At 43.1% G+C, this 15,828-nt stretch overlaps 1 protein-coding gene across 1 annotated transcript in view; it reads right to left on the bottom strand.

The window, feature by feature from the left end:
- Frzb (frizzled related protein) overlaps positions 1 to 15,828 on the bottom strand; it is a 55,920-nt gene that overhangs the window by 8,337 nt on the left and 31,755 nt on the right. Inside the window, exons 2-3 of the mRNA XM_055600562.1 lie at positions 13,675 to 13,722; positions 2,629 to 2,694 (exon numbers count right to left, since the gene is read on the bottom strand). Coding sequence (XP_055456537.1) covers positions 2,629 to 2,694; positions 13,675 to 13,722 — 114 coding nt within the window. The remainder of the gene's footprint in view (positions 1 to 2,628; positions 2,695 to 13,674; positions 13,723 to 15,828) is intronic.

Raw genomic sequence — 15,828 nt, 5'->3', positions numbered from 1 at the left:
TTTTTTTTTTTTTTTTTTTTTTTTTTTTTTACTGAATTAGTCAAGAATGAGGCGGGGGTTTTATATGAATTAGCAATTGTTCCTGGCTGTACCTTGTTTTCTCAATAGATACATACAAATACATAAAAGTAAAAATCAGTTGATTTTCAACAGGGCTGGGCAGGGACTTCACTCTTAAGTGATTCCTTATTTTCAACTGTATAAAAGAACTGGAATGGGGATAGAAATTAGACAATTAAAAAGGGACCAGGAGGCCCTGGCAAAAAAAAAAAAAAAAAGTAAAAATCACTATATTTTGAAACAAAAACATTTCCCTTCCATTAGTTTGCCTTCTAGCCAAACACTGGAGTGCCTGTTTCACCCAAAGAATCTGTAAGTCCCACCTAAAAACCAATCTTTAAATAATAGGTGGCCTGGTTAGTGTCTGGCTATGATTTTTTTTTTTTTCTTTTCCAGTAGTGATTGGGGAAACATAGGCTGGCCTTGAACTTGCAATGCCATTGCAGCTGGCCTTGAGCTCTTGATCTTCTTGCCTTAGTCCTACGTTCTGGGACAGGACACAGATGTGAGAGATGTGAGCTACCTTACAAGCTCCTCCTTCTTACCAGCTGTGATCCACATCCGATCTTAGGTTGTAATACTCACTCAGCCGTCTTCCCTAAAAGCTCTTTTTGATGATTTGTAGTGGTTAATACTTTAACTTTCAATCGTAAGGGTACCACCAGCTATCGCATTACTAAGGAAGCTGGGTAAAGTTAAAAGCAGTGAGTGAAGACAAGTAAAAATAACTTTCTTTGAAATAAATTTTTTTACTGTTAGTGTTTGTAGTGTGTGTGTTGTTGTTTGTTGTTGCTGCTTTCTGTTTGTTTGAGAACAAACAGAAAGTTTGGCTCTGGTGTACCCCAGGCTAGCCTCCAACTTGTTACATAGCAAGGATGACACTGAACTGCACAACCAGTTTAGGTGCTGATGATCTAATCCACGGTTCCGTGCAAGCCTTCTGCCAGGACCCTGCTAGGAAATTATGTTTGCCCTGTATGAAATTATGTTTTAATTTTCATCATAATTATATTTAAAAGCTCACATAGTCTTTATCGATCTTAAAAAGCTACCCTTCGAAAAAGCACAAAGAACCCCTTCTCCTGCAATCTCATCAGTTTGCATAAGGGGAGGAAGAGCTTTCAGGTAAGTAGCTAGGCATTTGATTCTTAGATAAACTAAACCCTTAGTCCAGGGACATCTGTCTCTCCCAGATGTCTGTCTGTCACTAACCAAGAGCCGCTAAGGTCCTGCTGAAGGTAACTAGCTGACCTGGTAGCTCATGCCCATCACTCTAGTGCTGGACAGACTGTTCAGGAGCAGCCTGGGCAGAGCAAGTTCTAAGCTAGCCTTCCAAGTGCAGAATTCCTGCCTGAAAATAGATTGTAAGCAAACTTAAAAACTGGTTCCACTGGAGATCCTTGTGAAAGGGTCATTTGACGAAGCCCCACAAGGGGTCACAACCCACAGGTTGAGCACCACTGCTGCAGAAGTTGGAACAAATCTCTGCATGTCCTGAGTCCTCTACAGTAAGGCACATAACGGCAAAATCCTCGTTTTCATCATACAGTTCCTTTTAGAAGTCCCTGTAGCCCACACATTAACTTGGGATCAGACACTGGCATGATCTTGCTGGTCTCACCGACAGGCTGAGCATCCCAAATCAACACAATGTACACGCGGAAACTTCCACACCTGTCTTCAGGTGACAGCTAGTTTGAAATGTCTGTGAAACACAAAGTTTATGCTTAAACTTGGCTCCTGTTCCAAAGATCCACAAATATTCCAAAATACAAAATGAAAGCCTATCATCCTAAATACTCTGGCCCTAAGCATCCTGGATGAGGGACATTCGACCTCTCCTTGAAAACCAATTCTAGTAAAAGCCTGTGGAATACGCTAGCACTGAGCAGACCTCTGTGTTAGCAGCTGAAGAACTGCAGTGACTGCCTCTCATAAGCATGACTGTCAGTGGTATTTACTGAAGCACAGCAGTACCCAAATAATAATAAAAGAAGGGACAGTGTTGGCTCAACCATCACTCATAAAATCAGGATAAGAAGAGTGCTCAGAAGCTCTTGGGATAATTAAACGAGATAATACATGGAATGCGTGTAAAACAGTGCCTGGTAGAGATGGCATGCTCCCATCACATCAGCCAGCTCTGTTGGTAGGGCTCTTCAGTTAGCATGTGGCTCATCAAAATGTTGTTTGGTCAAATTGAATAGCAAGACACCCCCTTAGATGAATACCAACAACTATTAGGGATTGTTTCCCAGTGTCCTTCCTCTCCCCAGTGGAGCACAGCTGGAACCCAGGTACCAACCCAGAGACAAGGACTTCTGCTTTGAAACGGATCTCTGGGTACCCAGTGCTTCGGTTTAACGAACAATAAAAAAGCTGCCTGATGCCGTCACAATCAGGCACCTGACGGGAACTTTGCCGCCCCGATGCACTTTAATTAGCTGAAGCTGGGGACGGTACTTGTAGGTGTCCCTCTTCATGCGCAAGCCCCGTGTGTGTGCATGCAGGGGTGTCATGTAATACCCGCACACGCGGCCTGCGAGTGGACGGCAGAGGTGGCCTTACCGTAGTTGTAGTTGTTGCGGAAGTAGGTCTTCTGAGTAGCTCTGATGGGCTTACACTCGCAGCGCTCTGAAAGACAGGCAACGGCAAGTGACTTCTCCACGGTGGCTGCCTTCCGTTCACCCGCTGCTGCAGGGAGCCTCCAGGTGGGGTTGACGGTGGAGGCCTCCGTGTCTGCTCTGCTCCTCCCGAACCTAACCTGCTGTTCCTTCCTCTGCACCGCCTGTTCTCGGCGGTGTCAGCAGGCTCCCGAGCTCCCGATCCCTCCCACCCAAACCCTACCGGAACACTGCTCTGCACCCCAGCCTCCCGCTCGCTCCATGAATGCTCCCACGTGTGTGGCTAGCTGGCGTGGCCCCGCGGAAGACCGCGTGCTGTGCGTGGGCTTTTTACAGACTCCAGGGCCTTTCACACGTGTTAGCTCCTGGATCAGAAAGCCACTCAAGCTGAGGAACCAGGCTTGCCACATGAGCCCATCCCGCAGGCAGAGCAGCTGCCATCGATCGAAACGGTATTCCTTTGCTTGTTGGAGAGAAAATGCATCTTTTGAAAGTATAAATTCTGTATATTAAAAATATATGCTAATAGTAAGCACTGAAATAATATGCATCTAAGTAACATTATACAGACTGAACAGGTTGTATTTCTATATTTAGGAACGTATGTGTGTGACATATATGTTACATATGATACATGTATGACCACAATGAAAGAAAAAGAGGCCACGAATCTGAGAAAGAGTGAGGGGTTACACAGGTGTATGAGAGAGGCTGGGGGGAGAAACGGGAAGGGGGGAAGGATGTAATTTATAACTTCAAAAATTAAAAATTATCAATAGTAAAAATAAATCTTAAAAGACAGCTCTGGGTGGTAAGTGAACACATTTTACCTAGTAGACGTGTGTGTCGGAAAAGCCCTGATGGTCTGAACATTTCCGTCTGTAGATAACCTTACATTTTCAAGAGTACATTTTTAAACCTTTTATGGAAAAACTATACTACCAAAATTACTTAGCTGAGGAACTGGAGTTAGGGATATAGCTTAATTATAATGTATATGCTTTGATAGATAAAGCCCTAAGTTCTATTTGTAATCATACACACACATATGCACGCACACGCACGCACGCACGCACGCACACACGCACGTGCATGCACTCACACAGGCATGCACTGACTCACACAATGTACGCATGGCAAAGAGCCTGTAGAGTCAATGTAAAAAGAAAATTTCCTTGGAAGTTATTTGATGATGTGTAAAGGTCTCTTCAAGTCAGTACCTCTGAGAAAGCCCCACCGAACATTAAATCATCAGTTTTTTCCACACAGAGCATGCGAATCAGAGAAAGGACGTAAGGATGTGAATTTTATCTGCTCTGTTTAAAAAGTGTTTTATGTGACTTTGGGGACCAGTAAAAAGTCGACCCCGTGTTGACCATTTGCTATTGTATTTATCATCACATGCGCATGGGCATTGCCAGCATGTTTGTCTGTCTGTCTGTGTACCACGTATGTGCAGGGCCTTTGGAGGCATTGGCTTCTCTGGAACTGAAGTTATAAAGGGTTGTGAGTTGCCATTAGGTGCAGGAATCAAACCCGTGTCCTCTGGAAGACCAGCTCTTCGTGTTGCGCCATCTCTCCAGCTGCCTCTCTGTAAATTTTTAATTGCATCTTTATTTTATATAAATGTATTGTGTATATGTGGGGGGGTGCACACACAGCACAATGCATGAGTGAGTGTAGGTCACAGACAAACGTCCAGGAGTCCGCTCTCTTTCTACCACGTGGGGCCTGGGATTGAACTCTAACCATGAAGCTTGGCAGCTGGTGCCTTTTCCTGATAGATTAGCCATCTTGCCTGCCTCTTGTATTTTCTAATCAACATTAACTTCACTTCAGTTAAACCCGCAGACAACATCAGCAGTCCAAGGGAGAGACGTGCCCTGCCTGCCAGCTTCACGTTTGGAAGCAAGGCTCTCTCCTGGGGTCAGTCGTCAGAGCAGGAAGCGTCCCCACCACGGTGGTAACAGGAACGTGTCTTGGCTGCACAGGGCATCTTCCCTCCTTTGATCTGCTGGAATTACAGGCGTGTGCCACCGTGCCTGGCTTAGCTCTTAGAATTGCTACACACAAATGTCCATCTAGTTTGATTATCTAATAGTTCAATATTTGATCAAGAGAACAAGTAGAATTTTTCAGCCACCAAGTACAAATATACACAAATGTGTACTTCCATTTACACATCATTATTTAATCCAAACATATTCATACCTTATCTTAATAAATATAAATATAAAGCACTATCTCACGTCTAAGTCACACACACACAATGTCTGCAAGTCTAAGAACTAGGAAAATACAAAAAGCCATGGAAAGAGAAACTGCACACTTCATTCACTGCAGTTTTTGTATCCACCACCATAAAACACGCTGTAACAGTTTATTTTTCCTTCCTATCAACAGTTTCATTTCTTCATGCTTGGACACAGGATCAAGCCAAGAGGATTAACATTATTCCTAGTGTAACTGTTCATGTCCTCCCCCCTCCCAGATTCCTAGCGAGACAAAGACTCTAAATTTTGGGTTCTATGATGGTAAAATGAAATATGTTACTGAACTTTACATTTTAAAAATGTATGTTGAAAATAAAAATCTTATAAAGGAATTATAGGCTGCCTTGGTGGTTTATTTTAGGGGAACTTTTAATTAAAGGGGCTGATTTTTATTTTTTTAAAAAGTGATGAGCAAAGTTTTTAAATGTGGACAGTTTTGATGTTAGACATTTAGTCCCTTTAAGCACGATTCCCCTACAGGGAGACAGAGCCGCACTCATCCCAAGAGTGGCCCTGACTAGGATTTAGGCTCCTCTCATGTTCTCTCCCTTTGTCACTCAATTCTTTCAACCACTCTGCTGGAAATAGGGTTGATTGTGCTAGTAGAAACAGGAGTGATCACCCTTGGACAAATGAGAAAAACTAGCACACTCAACACCCCAGAGAACCATAACCGCAGGGATACACCCGCCCCTGTCGCAGGGACAGAGTTGGCAGATGTAAGGGCCTGGATTCCACCCCCAGCGCTGAGACGCCCCAAGTTACTCTGCAGTGTTGGGCTGATGCGCCGCCTGCTGTCTCCAAGTTAGGCTTCTGGTAAGGCTAAGCCACAGGGGCAATGATTATGCCCTTCAGCAGCCAGGTTTGATCACTCGCTTATTAGAAACACATGGAATATTATTTTAATATGTGTTTAAGAGATATAAACAATTCCAAAGACCTGAAACAATTATAAAATATGTTACTGGCTTGGTTTTTGCTGTTTAATACAACCTTGTCTGAGATCAGGCTTTAGTGTGATTCAACTTTCTAACTCATCCTGACCTCTGTTTGAACTCATTTTGATCTCACTCACAGCTGTAAGACTATAACTTCACCGATTTCAACAACTCATAAACCAATTATGACTTTGGAATATTGCTATCTTTGAGCAGATATTTCTATGATTTTTCTAAGAAAGTATCTCCAATCTATACTTCAAACTTATGGCCAAAATGTGGGGGAAAGAGGAGAAAATACAATTGTGCACATTTTGTTTCCATTGCTCTTCCACAACAGACCATTCTAATGAGATCACGGTGTTTTCATTTTGTGCCAAAAGTACATGTGCTTGTCCTCTTCTTTCCTTCTAAGACACATGAAGACAGCAGATTTTTAAAGATTCACAAAATAAATTATTGCGTGAAGACCTACACCCTCATCCCTGACCCTACTATGCTTTCAACTACCTAAAAGCAGTGCTCTTAAGTCTGTCCGTAGGTAGCTTTAGACACCGGTTACTATCTACAACACCATGCCTGTGTCTCCATGCTGTAGAAAAGACAGCGTCCTCTACTTCCTAACCCCAGAACAGTCAAGCTTCCCTATGAGGTGGGAAAGGGAACATCTGTTGGTGTCTTTCAGTCACTGATGTGTTCATTCATTGACTGTGCTAATATCTGCTTGGCATGTGCCACATTCTAGCTCTGTCTCAGGACTACAGGACCCCCGATAAGCAGCATGGCCAGTGTAAAGGGCACAAAATAACAACACACAAGACAATCTCTCTCTCTCTCTCACTCTGTGTGTGTGTGTGTGAAGGAGAAAATAAATCATGTATGTGCAATGCATGAGTCGATGGTGTAAGGCACTCTGGTTTTCATAGTCCTCTGTGCTGGTCTTCAGATATAAACCTAGAAAAGTGAGCTGTGGATATCCACTCAAGGAAAACTTCTTTCTAACTTGATAAAAGAGAAAGAAAAGAAAAGAAAAGAAAAGAAAAAGAAAGAGAGAGAGAAAGAAAGAAAAGAAAGAAGAAAGAAAGAAAGAAGAAAGAGAGAAAGAAAGAAAAAGAAAGAAAGAAAGAAAGAAGAAAGAAAGGAGGGAGGGAGGGAAGGAGGGAGGGAGGGAGGGGAAGGAAAGAAGAAAGAAAGAAAGAAAGAAAGAAAGAAAGAAAGAAAGAAAGAAAGAAAGAAAGAAAAGAAAGAAAGGAAGGAAGGGAAGGAAGGAAGAAGAAGAGAGGGAGGGAGGGAGGAAGGAAGGAAGGAAGGAAGGAAGGAGAAAAAGAAAAGGAAGAAGAAAGAGGAAGGAAGGAAGACAGGAAGAAAGAAAAGAGAGAAGAAAGAAATCTACACAAAGGAGACTGAGGAGGAACAAGGGGAAATGCTGGAGGAGGAAACACAAGGGGATGAAGTCACAAAAGCTGGAAAAACAGGAAATTCTAAGGGGGAAGGAGTGCAATCTCTTGGTAAAATAACCATCAAAGCTTAAGTTAGTTAAATAAAAGGGTCTGTTGAATTCAGTTGGCAAGGAGACGGCAAGTCCTGAAGAAAAAGAAAAGAGAAAGCGACGAGGGCTTTGAGAGCCAGGCACTCAACCACTACACAGAAGGTAAGGACAGAGGGCACCGACGGTGACAGGATTTGGGTTTGTCAGTGGAGATGAGAGTTGTGTCTTCAACAGTGGTTACTCTCTTGTTGAAGGATGGAGTGATGTTGTCGGCTACGGGACAAGAGGATAAGGACATAGCTGTGGGAGGAGAGAGAACGAGACTGATGCTCTCAATGGAAGGGCATGCTCTGAGGTAGCTCACAAACTGCTTCTTCAATAAAGTTTCTTTTCTGAAGTGTGTTAGTCAAACTTGAGTGATTTACCCCATTGAGTTGGGTTGAGAATTTGCCACAAAATGAGAGAGAAAAAAGAGAATTGAAGATATTTTCAAGGAAAACCATTTATTCTCATAAACAATAAAATCTCATATGGCTGAAGAAGTCAGATAGTAAATGGCGGTTGATGGGCGGGCAGCAACAGCGGAGTGAAAACACTCAGGAGCCACAGGTCTAGACGGATCATCCGGAAGGAAGAGCAGAAGTGGGCAAAGGGCAGGAGGTTTGAAATTAAGATTACAAAACCAGAGCCATCACTACATGGCCAAGTAAAGCCTGCCCTTGAGGAGGAGCCGCTGGCTGCGGTGGAGCAGGGCGCAGTGGGGGATGCTGGCTCATCTGCTGGTGGGAAATCGTCCAAACACAACCGGGCGGGTGTCCGACTTGTTCCGGCATCTTTCTGATCGAGAGTGGTCTAGAAACTATGTGTACTCTAGAAGGTTCATTCCACTACTCTTCTAGAAACAGACAGGAAGAGATTCTGAGGGTCCACCCCTGTGGCCAAGCATACTCTCTCACCCTGACATTACAAGTTATCAAAAGGATGCCTTACTCTAAAGTCTTATTGTTCCTAGGATATTAAAAACAAAAGCCACCAACATCCTAGTTGTCTGATCTCAGCAATGGAGGAAGAGAGTTGGGAGGATGTCATAATAACAAACTCTGCAGAATCAGAAATCAGTAAGTTCATGGAGCAGGGAGAAATATTTCAACGGCTCAAGCTTCTAATTTTACTAGATTTACACCATTTGAGGGTGCATCAAAAACAATGAAACACAATTACATGGGTAACTCTCACAAGCATTACAGTAAGCAAGAGCTGTCAATGACGAATGTTACACCTGCAACAGCTGACCCGCGTGCACAACTGAAGATCTAATAGCACTAATCTACAGTAATGAAAATTAGAACGCTGCTGGCCTACCATGGGAAGTCTCTACGGGGGACAGCAATGCTCTTTATCCCAGGCCCACGGATGGCTGCATGGGAGCAGACACTGTCAAAACTCAAAATGGCAGCACACACTTGACATTTGTTCTTTCTACTCTACGTATAAAAAAGTATGTATATATGTATGTATATGCATATATATAAAATCAACCTCATCATTCATATATATATAGTTTTATTTTTAGTTAGGAAAAACTATGATGAAGCCGACTGGTGAAACTAGATAAGATAAAATTTAAAAAAAAAAAAAAAAAAAAAAAGTAACATGGACTCCACTCAGCTACATAAAACAAAGCTGGACTTGAGTAATAAAGAACTCAATTCATAATGATTTGTGTTCTGGAAAAGGAAATTGCTTAAGATTGCAAGGACTAACATTGCATCACTAAGAAGAAGAAATTCCATTTATTTCTGCAAGATTAGATTTTCAGAAATATTTAAATAAATTGCTTTCCACAAGGTTTTTGGCTCTAAAAGTCATTCAAATTCTCTAAAATATGCGTCAGTGCAACTTTGTTTTCCCTTCAACTATTTTTTGATGTCCTAAAAGTCAAAGAACAAAGGGACACCATGAGCTCCCCGGCCATGACAGTGTCATGTGTGCCCAAAACCGAGTGCAGAACAGAGGAAGAAGGAAGAGATGCCAGTCTGTGGACTGCTTTATCTCAAGGGTGGTCTGGAAGAGATGAGTTTCCGTTACCTTTCTGAAGAACGGAAGGCTGGATGGTCTAAAACCAAGTCTGACACTCCTGCTGCGAGATGATTCAGGGTGTCAATTTTTTTATTAAGAGGTTATTCTGTTGTTAAATAAATTATATTTGAAATATAAATAGGATACATACATAGATAGGAAATAAAAATATGCTATTCTTCCTGGAAGAGTAAGCAGAACCATAGGGACGCGACTAAGAACCCCTGTAGAGCAATGAGTTCCAACAGGAAGAAACTCACGGAGACAGAGAAAAGGGGTCCAAGCATGAGATCCTTGGGAAGTCCCTGCGCTTGAGGGACTGAAGAACGAGAGAGCCTTGCTAACAGTCCAAGGAAGAGAACGTGAAAGAAGGAAACTGGTTTTCAGCGACAGTTCCCATATGTAAGGGGAGGCTGACTGCTTAGCCGTGTTCCTTCTTCCCGGCTGTGCCCAGCGAATTCAGCCTCTGCAGTCACCGAGCAGGCGCAGAAGGAGAGCGCTGGCCAGCGCAACCTGGTGTTCATATTGGGAAAGGCCCACTGAGGTCACCTGGTCAGGCCAGAACTCGTCAACTACTGCCTCCTTGTTGGGGGTGGGGGGGTATGTTTTTTAATGTAAATGCTCATCATCACACATGCAAAACTAGGATTATTTTTTGTTTTATTTCCAAAGACCAGCACACTGGCCTGGGACCGTAGCTTAGCTGTTAGGGTGCTTGCTATGGTGGAGGAAGGCCTGGCTTCCTCTGCAGCAATGATTAAAACCAAGTGTGGTGGCGCCAGTGGAATCCCAGCGCTTCGGAGGTAGAGGCGGGAAGATCAGAAGTTTGTGTTCCTCTTCAGCTGCACAGGGAGTTCGAGGCCAGCCTGGATTACACAGACCCTACCTCAAAGCAAACAAACAACCAAAAAACAAATGAACAAAAACCATACCCACTCACTGAATGAATTAAACATTCCTCTAAATTTCCTGTGTTGATTTGACGATGTGACTCATGGGATGGAACTGAATTGCTGTCCACATCCCATGCCATGCAACACAGAACATCTATTTCTTTTATGACAACAGATTACGACAGTAAAATACACTCTCAAACTGGAAGTTGTTCATAGTCATTATCTCCCAAAAAAGAGGAGGAAAAAATGTTAAGTGTTAAGGCAATAAATAAATTGGAGGGAAAGAATGTCTCTCCCAAATGCCAGACACCAACAGCTTGACATTTTGGAAGGGGGTCACGATGGGGGTTGTAATGGCTTTGTGCCTTCCTCATTTCCTGTTTTAGCGTGAGCCTTTTCAGCTGCCCTCTTTCTCCGAAGAATAAAACCCTGAGAACAAACTGCATCTCCTTTTGAAACATGGGACTATGTCAGTGTTACCCCACCAACACAATGAACTCTTGCTTCCCTGTTGTTTTCCTCGCCCACATTACACCAGAAAAATGAAAACATTCTGGGAAAGGAAGGGAACAGAAACACTGATTCTGGGATGCGGCACTCACACTGTGTAGCTTTCCGGGGATCCCGTTTTGTTGGTTGGTTGTTGTTGTTCAAGGGTGTTTGATTGCTTGGGTTTTTGTTTTTGTTTCTGAGTCAGGGCTTCTCTGTGTAGTCCTGGCTCTCCTGGAACTCACTCTGAAGACCAGGCTGGCCTTGAACTCAGAGATTTGCCAACGCGCTGAAATAAAAGCAAGCACCACATACCTTGCTCCTAATGGATTTGCCTTTGTATGTTATTTGTGCTATTGATGTCTTTACTCATTGACACACTGACGCTCTAACCACAACTTTCACACCAATTGGCAGCGCGCACACACGCACGCAGGCACGCACGCATGCGCCTGGCAAGAAATTCTGACTGGCCAATCTTTGTGTTACTGAACAAGCTTATTAGTTGGTTTTACAGAAATACAACAGAATGAGTGACCCTCAGAGTAGCACGGACACCGTCAGTGCCTGGCTGCTCTTATGTGACAGAAAATGTCCCTCGCTGTATCAACAGAATGAGTACATTCTTAACAAACATCCAGGAGAGCACCTCCGAAAAGCCCCGGGACTTCCGCATCCCCACTGCCTTTGTCGTGCAATCCGCTGTGGGGGTGGGGGCGGGGGGTGCTCTGCAGCACCTTTTCCTGCCTCAGGGTCAGGGTGAGGGGCTGGGAGTGGATGTGAGGCCCTGGGAAATCAGGATACAGTGGCAGCACCCGAGGCTCAGCCACAGCCGTCAAAATGAGTGCACGACAAAAACCAAGTGAAATCTGTTTTTCAGACCTACTCATGAACTGACAGGTATCTCCCACCCATTTACAAGGTGCCCTGCGAAATATAACATACTGATCAGTGAGGATGGAGATACTACGCAGTGTTGAGACACAGTAACAAAACAGGAACAACCCAAATATTCAGTGACATTGGGGTGCACTAGCCTTGTGTGTTTCATGAGGGACAATGTTAGTGCTGAAAATGAAAACTACTGTGTGTATAAAGCAGAGATGAGAAAGTTACGGTACACACAGAATATAAGCTGAAGGGTTTATCCATTCAGAATTCAAGACCAGGCAAAATGAAACTGCGGTAGCAGGGCACTGAACAGAAGCTATGCTGAAAGAAAAACAGAAGTGGCAGCGATCTGGAGGCTTCTGGAACACTGCTAACGTTAAACGTCCTGGTGTGCCGGCTTCACAGGACAGTGGTCACCAGAATGCACTAACTTACTTGGTTTGTTTGTACCTTTTTTGCACTTTACTATTGCGTGATAAGATGGGATAATTAGACCCATTCTCTCTCACTGACCATAATCTGAGGAAGATGCATGCAGCAGCTACTTAGGAATGCTTAACCATGAACAGCAGGAAGACTAGGAAAGGAAACAGGCCCATCACCGGACAGAGTTCATCACCCTTCTCTGTCTATCATCTGACAATCTGTTTCCGTACAACCTGCAACCTGGAAGAGGGCATTGTAGATCTGGCTCCAAAATTGGGGAGTTTTTAGCTACTCCTGTCTCTATTAGCTGTGTCAAACCCATGATGGACAAGGCTGTTCCTCCCTGGTTAGGGGACCAGTGGTGCTAAAAGATCAAGTGGATCCTGTTTTTTGTTCATATTCACCCACTTCTTGGCCCCGGATGCAGGAGCAATCAGAGGAAATGAACATGAGAGTGGGAAAAATAAGGTCCTAGCTTTCTATAAAGGATCAAAATGGAGTGTTCCAAGGAACAGAAAAGTACTGGGGCCATCACAGAGAGGAAAGAGCTTGGGAAATGGCCATGCATCAGTGATGACAAACTGCTGAATTCACTCCTGGCTACATGTGAATTTGACTAAATAAGTTATTCCTTGTGGTAGTCTGAATAAAAATGGTCCGCATAGGCCCATAGGGAGCCACACTGTTAGGAAGTGAGCGTTGTTTGAGTGGGTGTGGCCTTGCTCGAGTAGGCGTGGCCTTTGCTGGGGTGTTGGAGAAAGTGCACCCCTGGGAGCAGGCTTTGAGGTCTCCGATGCACAAGCCACACCCACTGTGGTATTCTCCTCCTGCGGATTAAGAGCTAGAACTCCCAGCTTCTCCTCCAGCACCATGTCTGCCTGAATGCTGCCATGCTTCCCACCAAGACGGTAATGAACTAAACTTTATAAGCCAGCTCCAATTAAATGCTTTTCTTTAAAAGAGTTGCTGTGGTCATGATGTCTCTTCACAGCAATAAAACCCTAAATAAGACATTCCTCAACAAAAGGGATGGATTACTACTACATTTAATGACTTCAGTAAGCCTCACCAGCATTATTCAAAGTGAAAACAATGTTGAAAGATTTTCTACTCTACAAGTGAAGTTACCTCCAGAGAATCCATCTGTCTGACAATCCCCAAAAGACGTTATAGCGCCAGAGAACAGCTAGTTATTAAAAGCAGGTGACACTTTTATTAGAAAAGACTATACCATCAAGGAATATGGGAGGGTGATAGAATTATTCTGTATCCTGAATTATGGTTACATGAATCTATATACTCATTAGCATTTTTGTATAATATACTATAAGTCAAGAGCTTAATTTTAATATATTAATACTAAAAATAAAGTCAGCATAGATATGGAAATAATTTTTGTGTTTACTCTTAAAACAGGACACAAGTATCCGCAAATAAGACTTAAGTATTAAGACTATATCAAAGATTAATTGTACCCCAAATGAAAGCCAGGAACAGGAAAGAACTCACCGCTGCTTGCCTCTCTGCAATGTCCAGTACTAGAATCCATAGGAAAATCTGGAAGGCAACAGAATAAAGAAAGTATGACAACAGAGTTTTACTTCAGGAATTCACCTATAGAATGTAGTTCTGTGACAGCTTGACTTGGGTAGGAATCACGCGTCTCCAGGAAATGGTCCCACACTAGTGCTGTGAGGTAGCCCCACTAACAGGGATTTAATAAGAGTGAGGTTCCTTTCCTGAATGTGACTGAAAGCTGCTCTCATGAATCCTCATCACCTGTGCGTAAAGTGTTAGCATTTAACAAATACCGTGTTCTTGAATTTCGAAAGCACCGTAAGTGAATGTTCTATCCCAGCAAAGCTCATGTGGATATTAGACACTGACCCAACCTATGTGCTTTGTGCCAGACGCAAACACATCTTGTCAACAGACGTCATACCACCAGCACAGTGTCTATGGGAAATCACAAAGAACCCCAGGCCCTTTGTTAAATGCAAACTAAATAGTTCAGCAGAAAGGAAGCCTAGGGCCTGTAGATCGCTCAAGCCAGTGCAATTAATAGATGTGGCAATAATTAGGATTCGCCCTTAGTTCTTTTCATGATGCTGTAATTGCAGGAAATGGTGATGATAATGGCCCTCTGTGTTCTAATTAGGGGAGCAGCCTCTAATGAACTGCGCTGCTTTCCCCTGCAGAGTGACATACTGGGAGGCACAGTAACTAACCACGGATTCTTGCTGACACTCAGCTCACACTTAAATACAAAAGTTGTATACTTGTATTAACACTTAAAGCTAAGTGAGCTCAACGCCTCCAACAAAACCAGCATGCTTTCTGTCCTTCCTCCTCATATAGAACACGAATGGGGAAGGGTTTGAGGTATGGTGTATTGAACCCAGGCCACATGCACGCTAAACATTTAAACATGGGCTCTACCGATGAGCTAAACATGTGACTGCCAGCAAAAAGAAAAAAAAAAAAAAAAAAGGAAAGGTAGAGGTCTCCAAATAGATGAAAAACAACAAAAACTGGTTCTATAAGCATTTGACTCAACTTGGACATAAACCATTAGCTTGATGACTTTTATCCAACTCAGACTTTATTCATGATGAATGTATCCAAGTTTTACAGTAGAATGCCAATGTTTCTATTATCCTGAATAAAGATGAGATCAGTGCATGTGGTTTATATAAAATAATCTCCCCAGAGATGAATAAATTATACTGGTCCATACTTAAATCATTTATCATTTAAGGTATATATGAAGTGAAAAAAATAAAGTGTTCTTTTTTTTTTTTTTTTTCTTTTTGGAAAAAAGAAACTCCTTTGAAACAGCTGAGCCAAGAAGAACAATTTCCTTAGTCCATATCCTTTTTTGTTTGTTTGTTTGGATTGGTTTTGTTGTTTTGTTTTGTTTTTTTCGAGACAGGGCTTCTCTGTATAGCTCTGGCTGTCCTGGAACTCTATGGACCAGGCCTTCCAAGTGCTGGGATTAAAGACACGTGCCACCAGTGCCCAGTGCTTATTTCATATTCTTACTGCCAGAGATATTTCTACACTTTTCTAAATACTAAAGATTTGACTGTTAGGATTGTTAGAGAAAATCAGGAGTTTTCTGATCATTTTTTTTCCCAGCTAGTTCAAAAATCAATCATCAAAATTATCCTAAAGTGAAATGGTGGATATTGTGTGATTGCTACATTTTATGTCCCAAGGTTATGCAGTAAAGTCACAGAGGCTTCGAGCCTCTGTAAGAATAGTGCTCCACAGGGGTCTTCCCAGAGACCAATACTCCAACCAAGTACTAGGCATGGAGATAACCTAGAGCCCCTGCACAGATGTAGCCCATGGCAGTTCAGTGTCCAAGTGGGTTACATAGTAATGGGAAGAGGAACTGCCTCCGACACAATCTGATAGGCCTTCTCGTTGATCACCTTCCCCTGAGGGGAGAGCAGTCTTACCAGGCCACAGAAGATGACAAAGCAGCCACTCCGGATGTGATCTGATAGACTAAGATCAGAAGGAAGGAGAGGAGGACCTCCCCTATCAGTGGACTTGGGGAGGGGCATGCATGAAGAAGGGTAAGGGAGGGTGGGATTGTGAGGGGAGGAGTGAGGGGCTTATGTGGGGATACAAAGTGAATAAAGTGTAATTAATAAA

The sequence above is a fragment of the Psammomys obesus genome, unplaced genomic scaffold (genome assembly GCF_907164565.1).
Source record: "Psammomys obesus unplaced genomic scaffold, mPsaObe1.curated_primary_1811, whole genome shotgun sequence".
Taxonomy (NCBI): domain Eukaryota; kingdom Metazoa; phylum Chordata; class Mammalia; order Rodentia; family Muridae; genus Psammomys; species Psammomys obesus.
The sequence above is the reverse complement of the archived record's forward strand: the minus strand, read 5'-3'. Positions and strand labels throughout refer to the sequence as shown.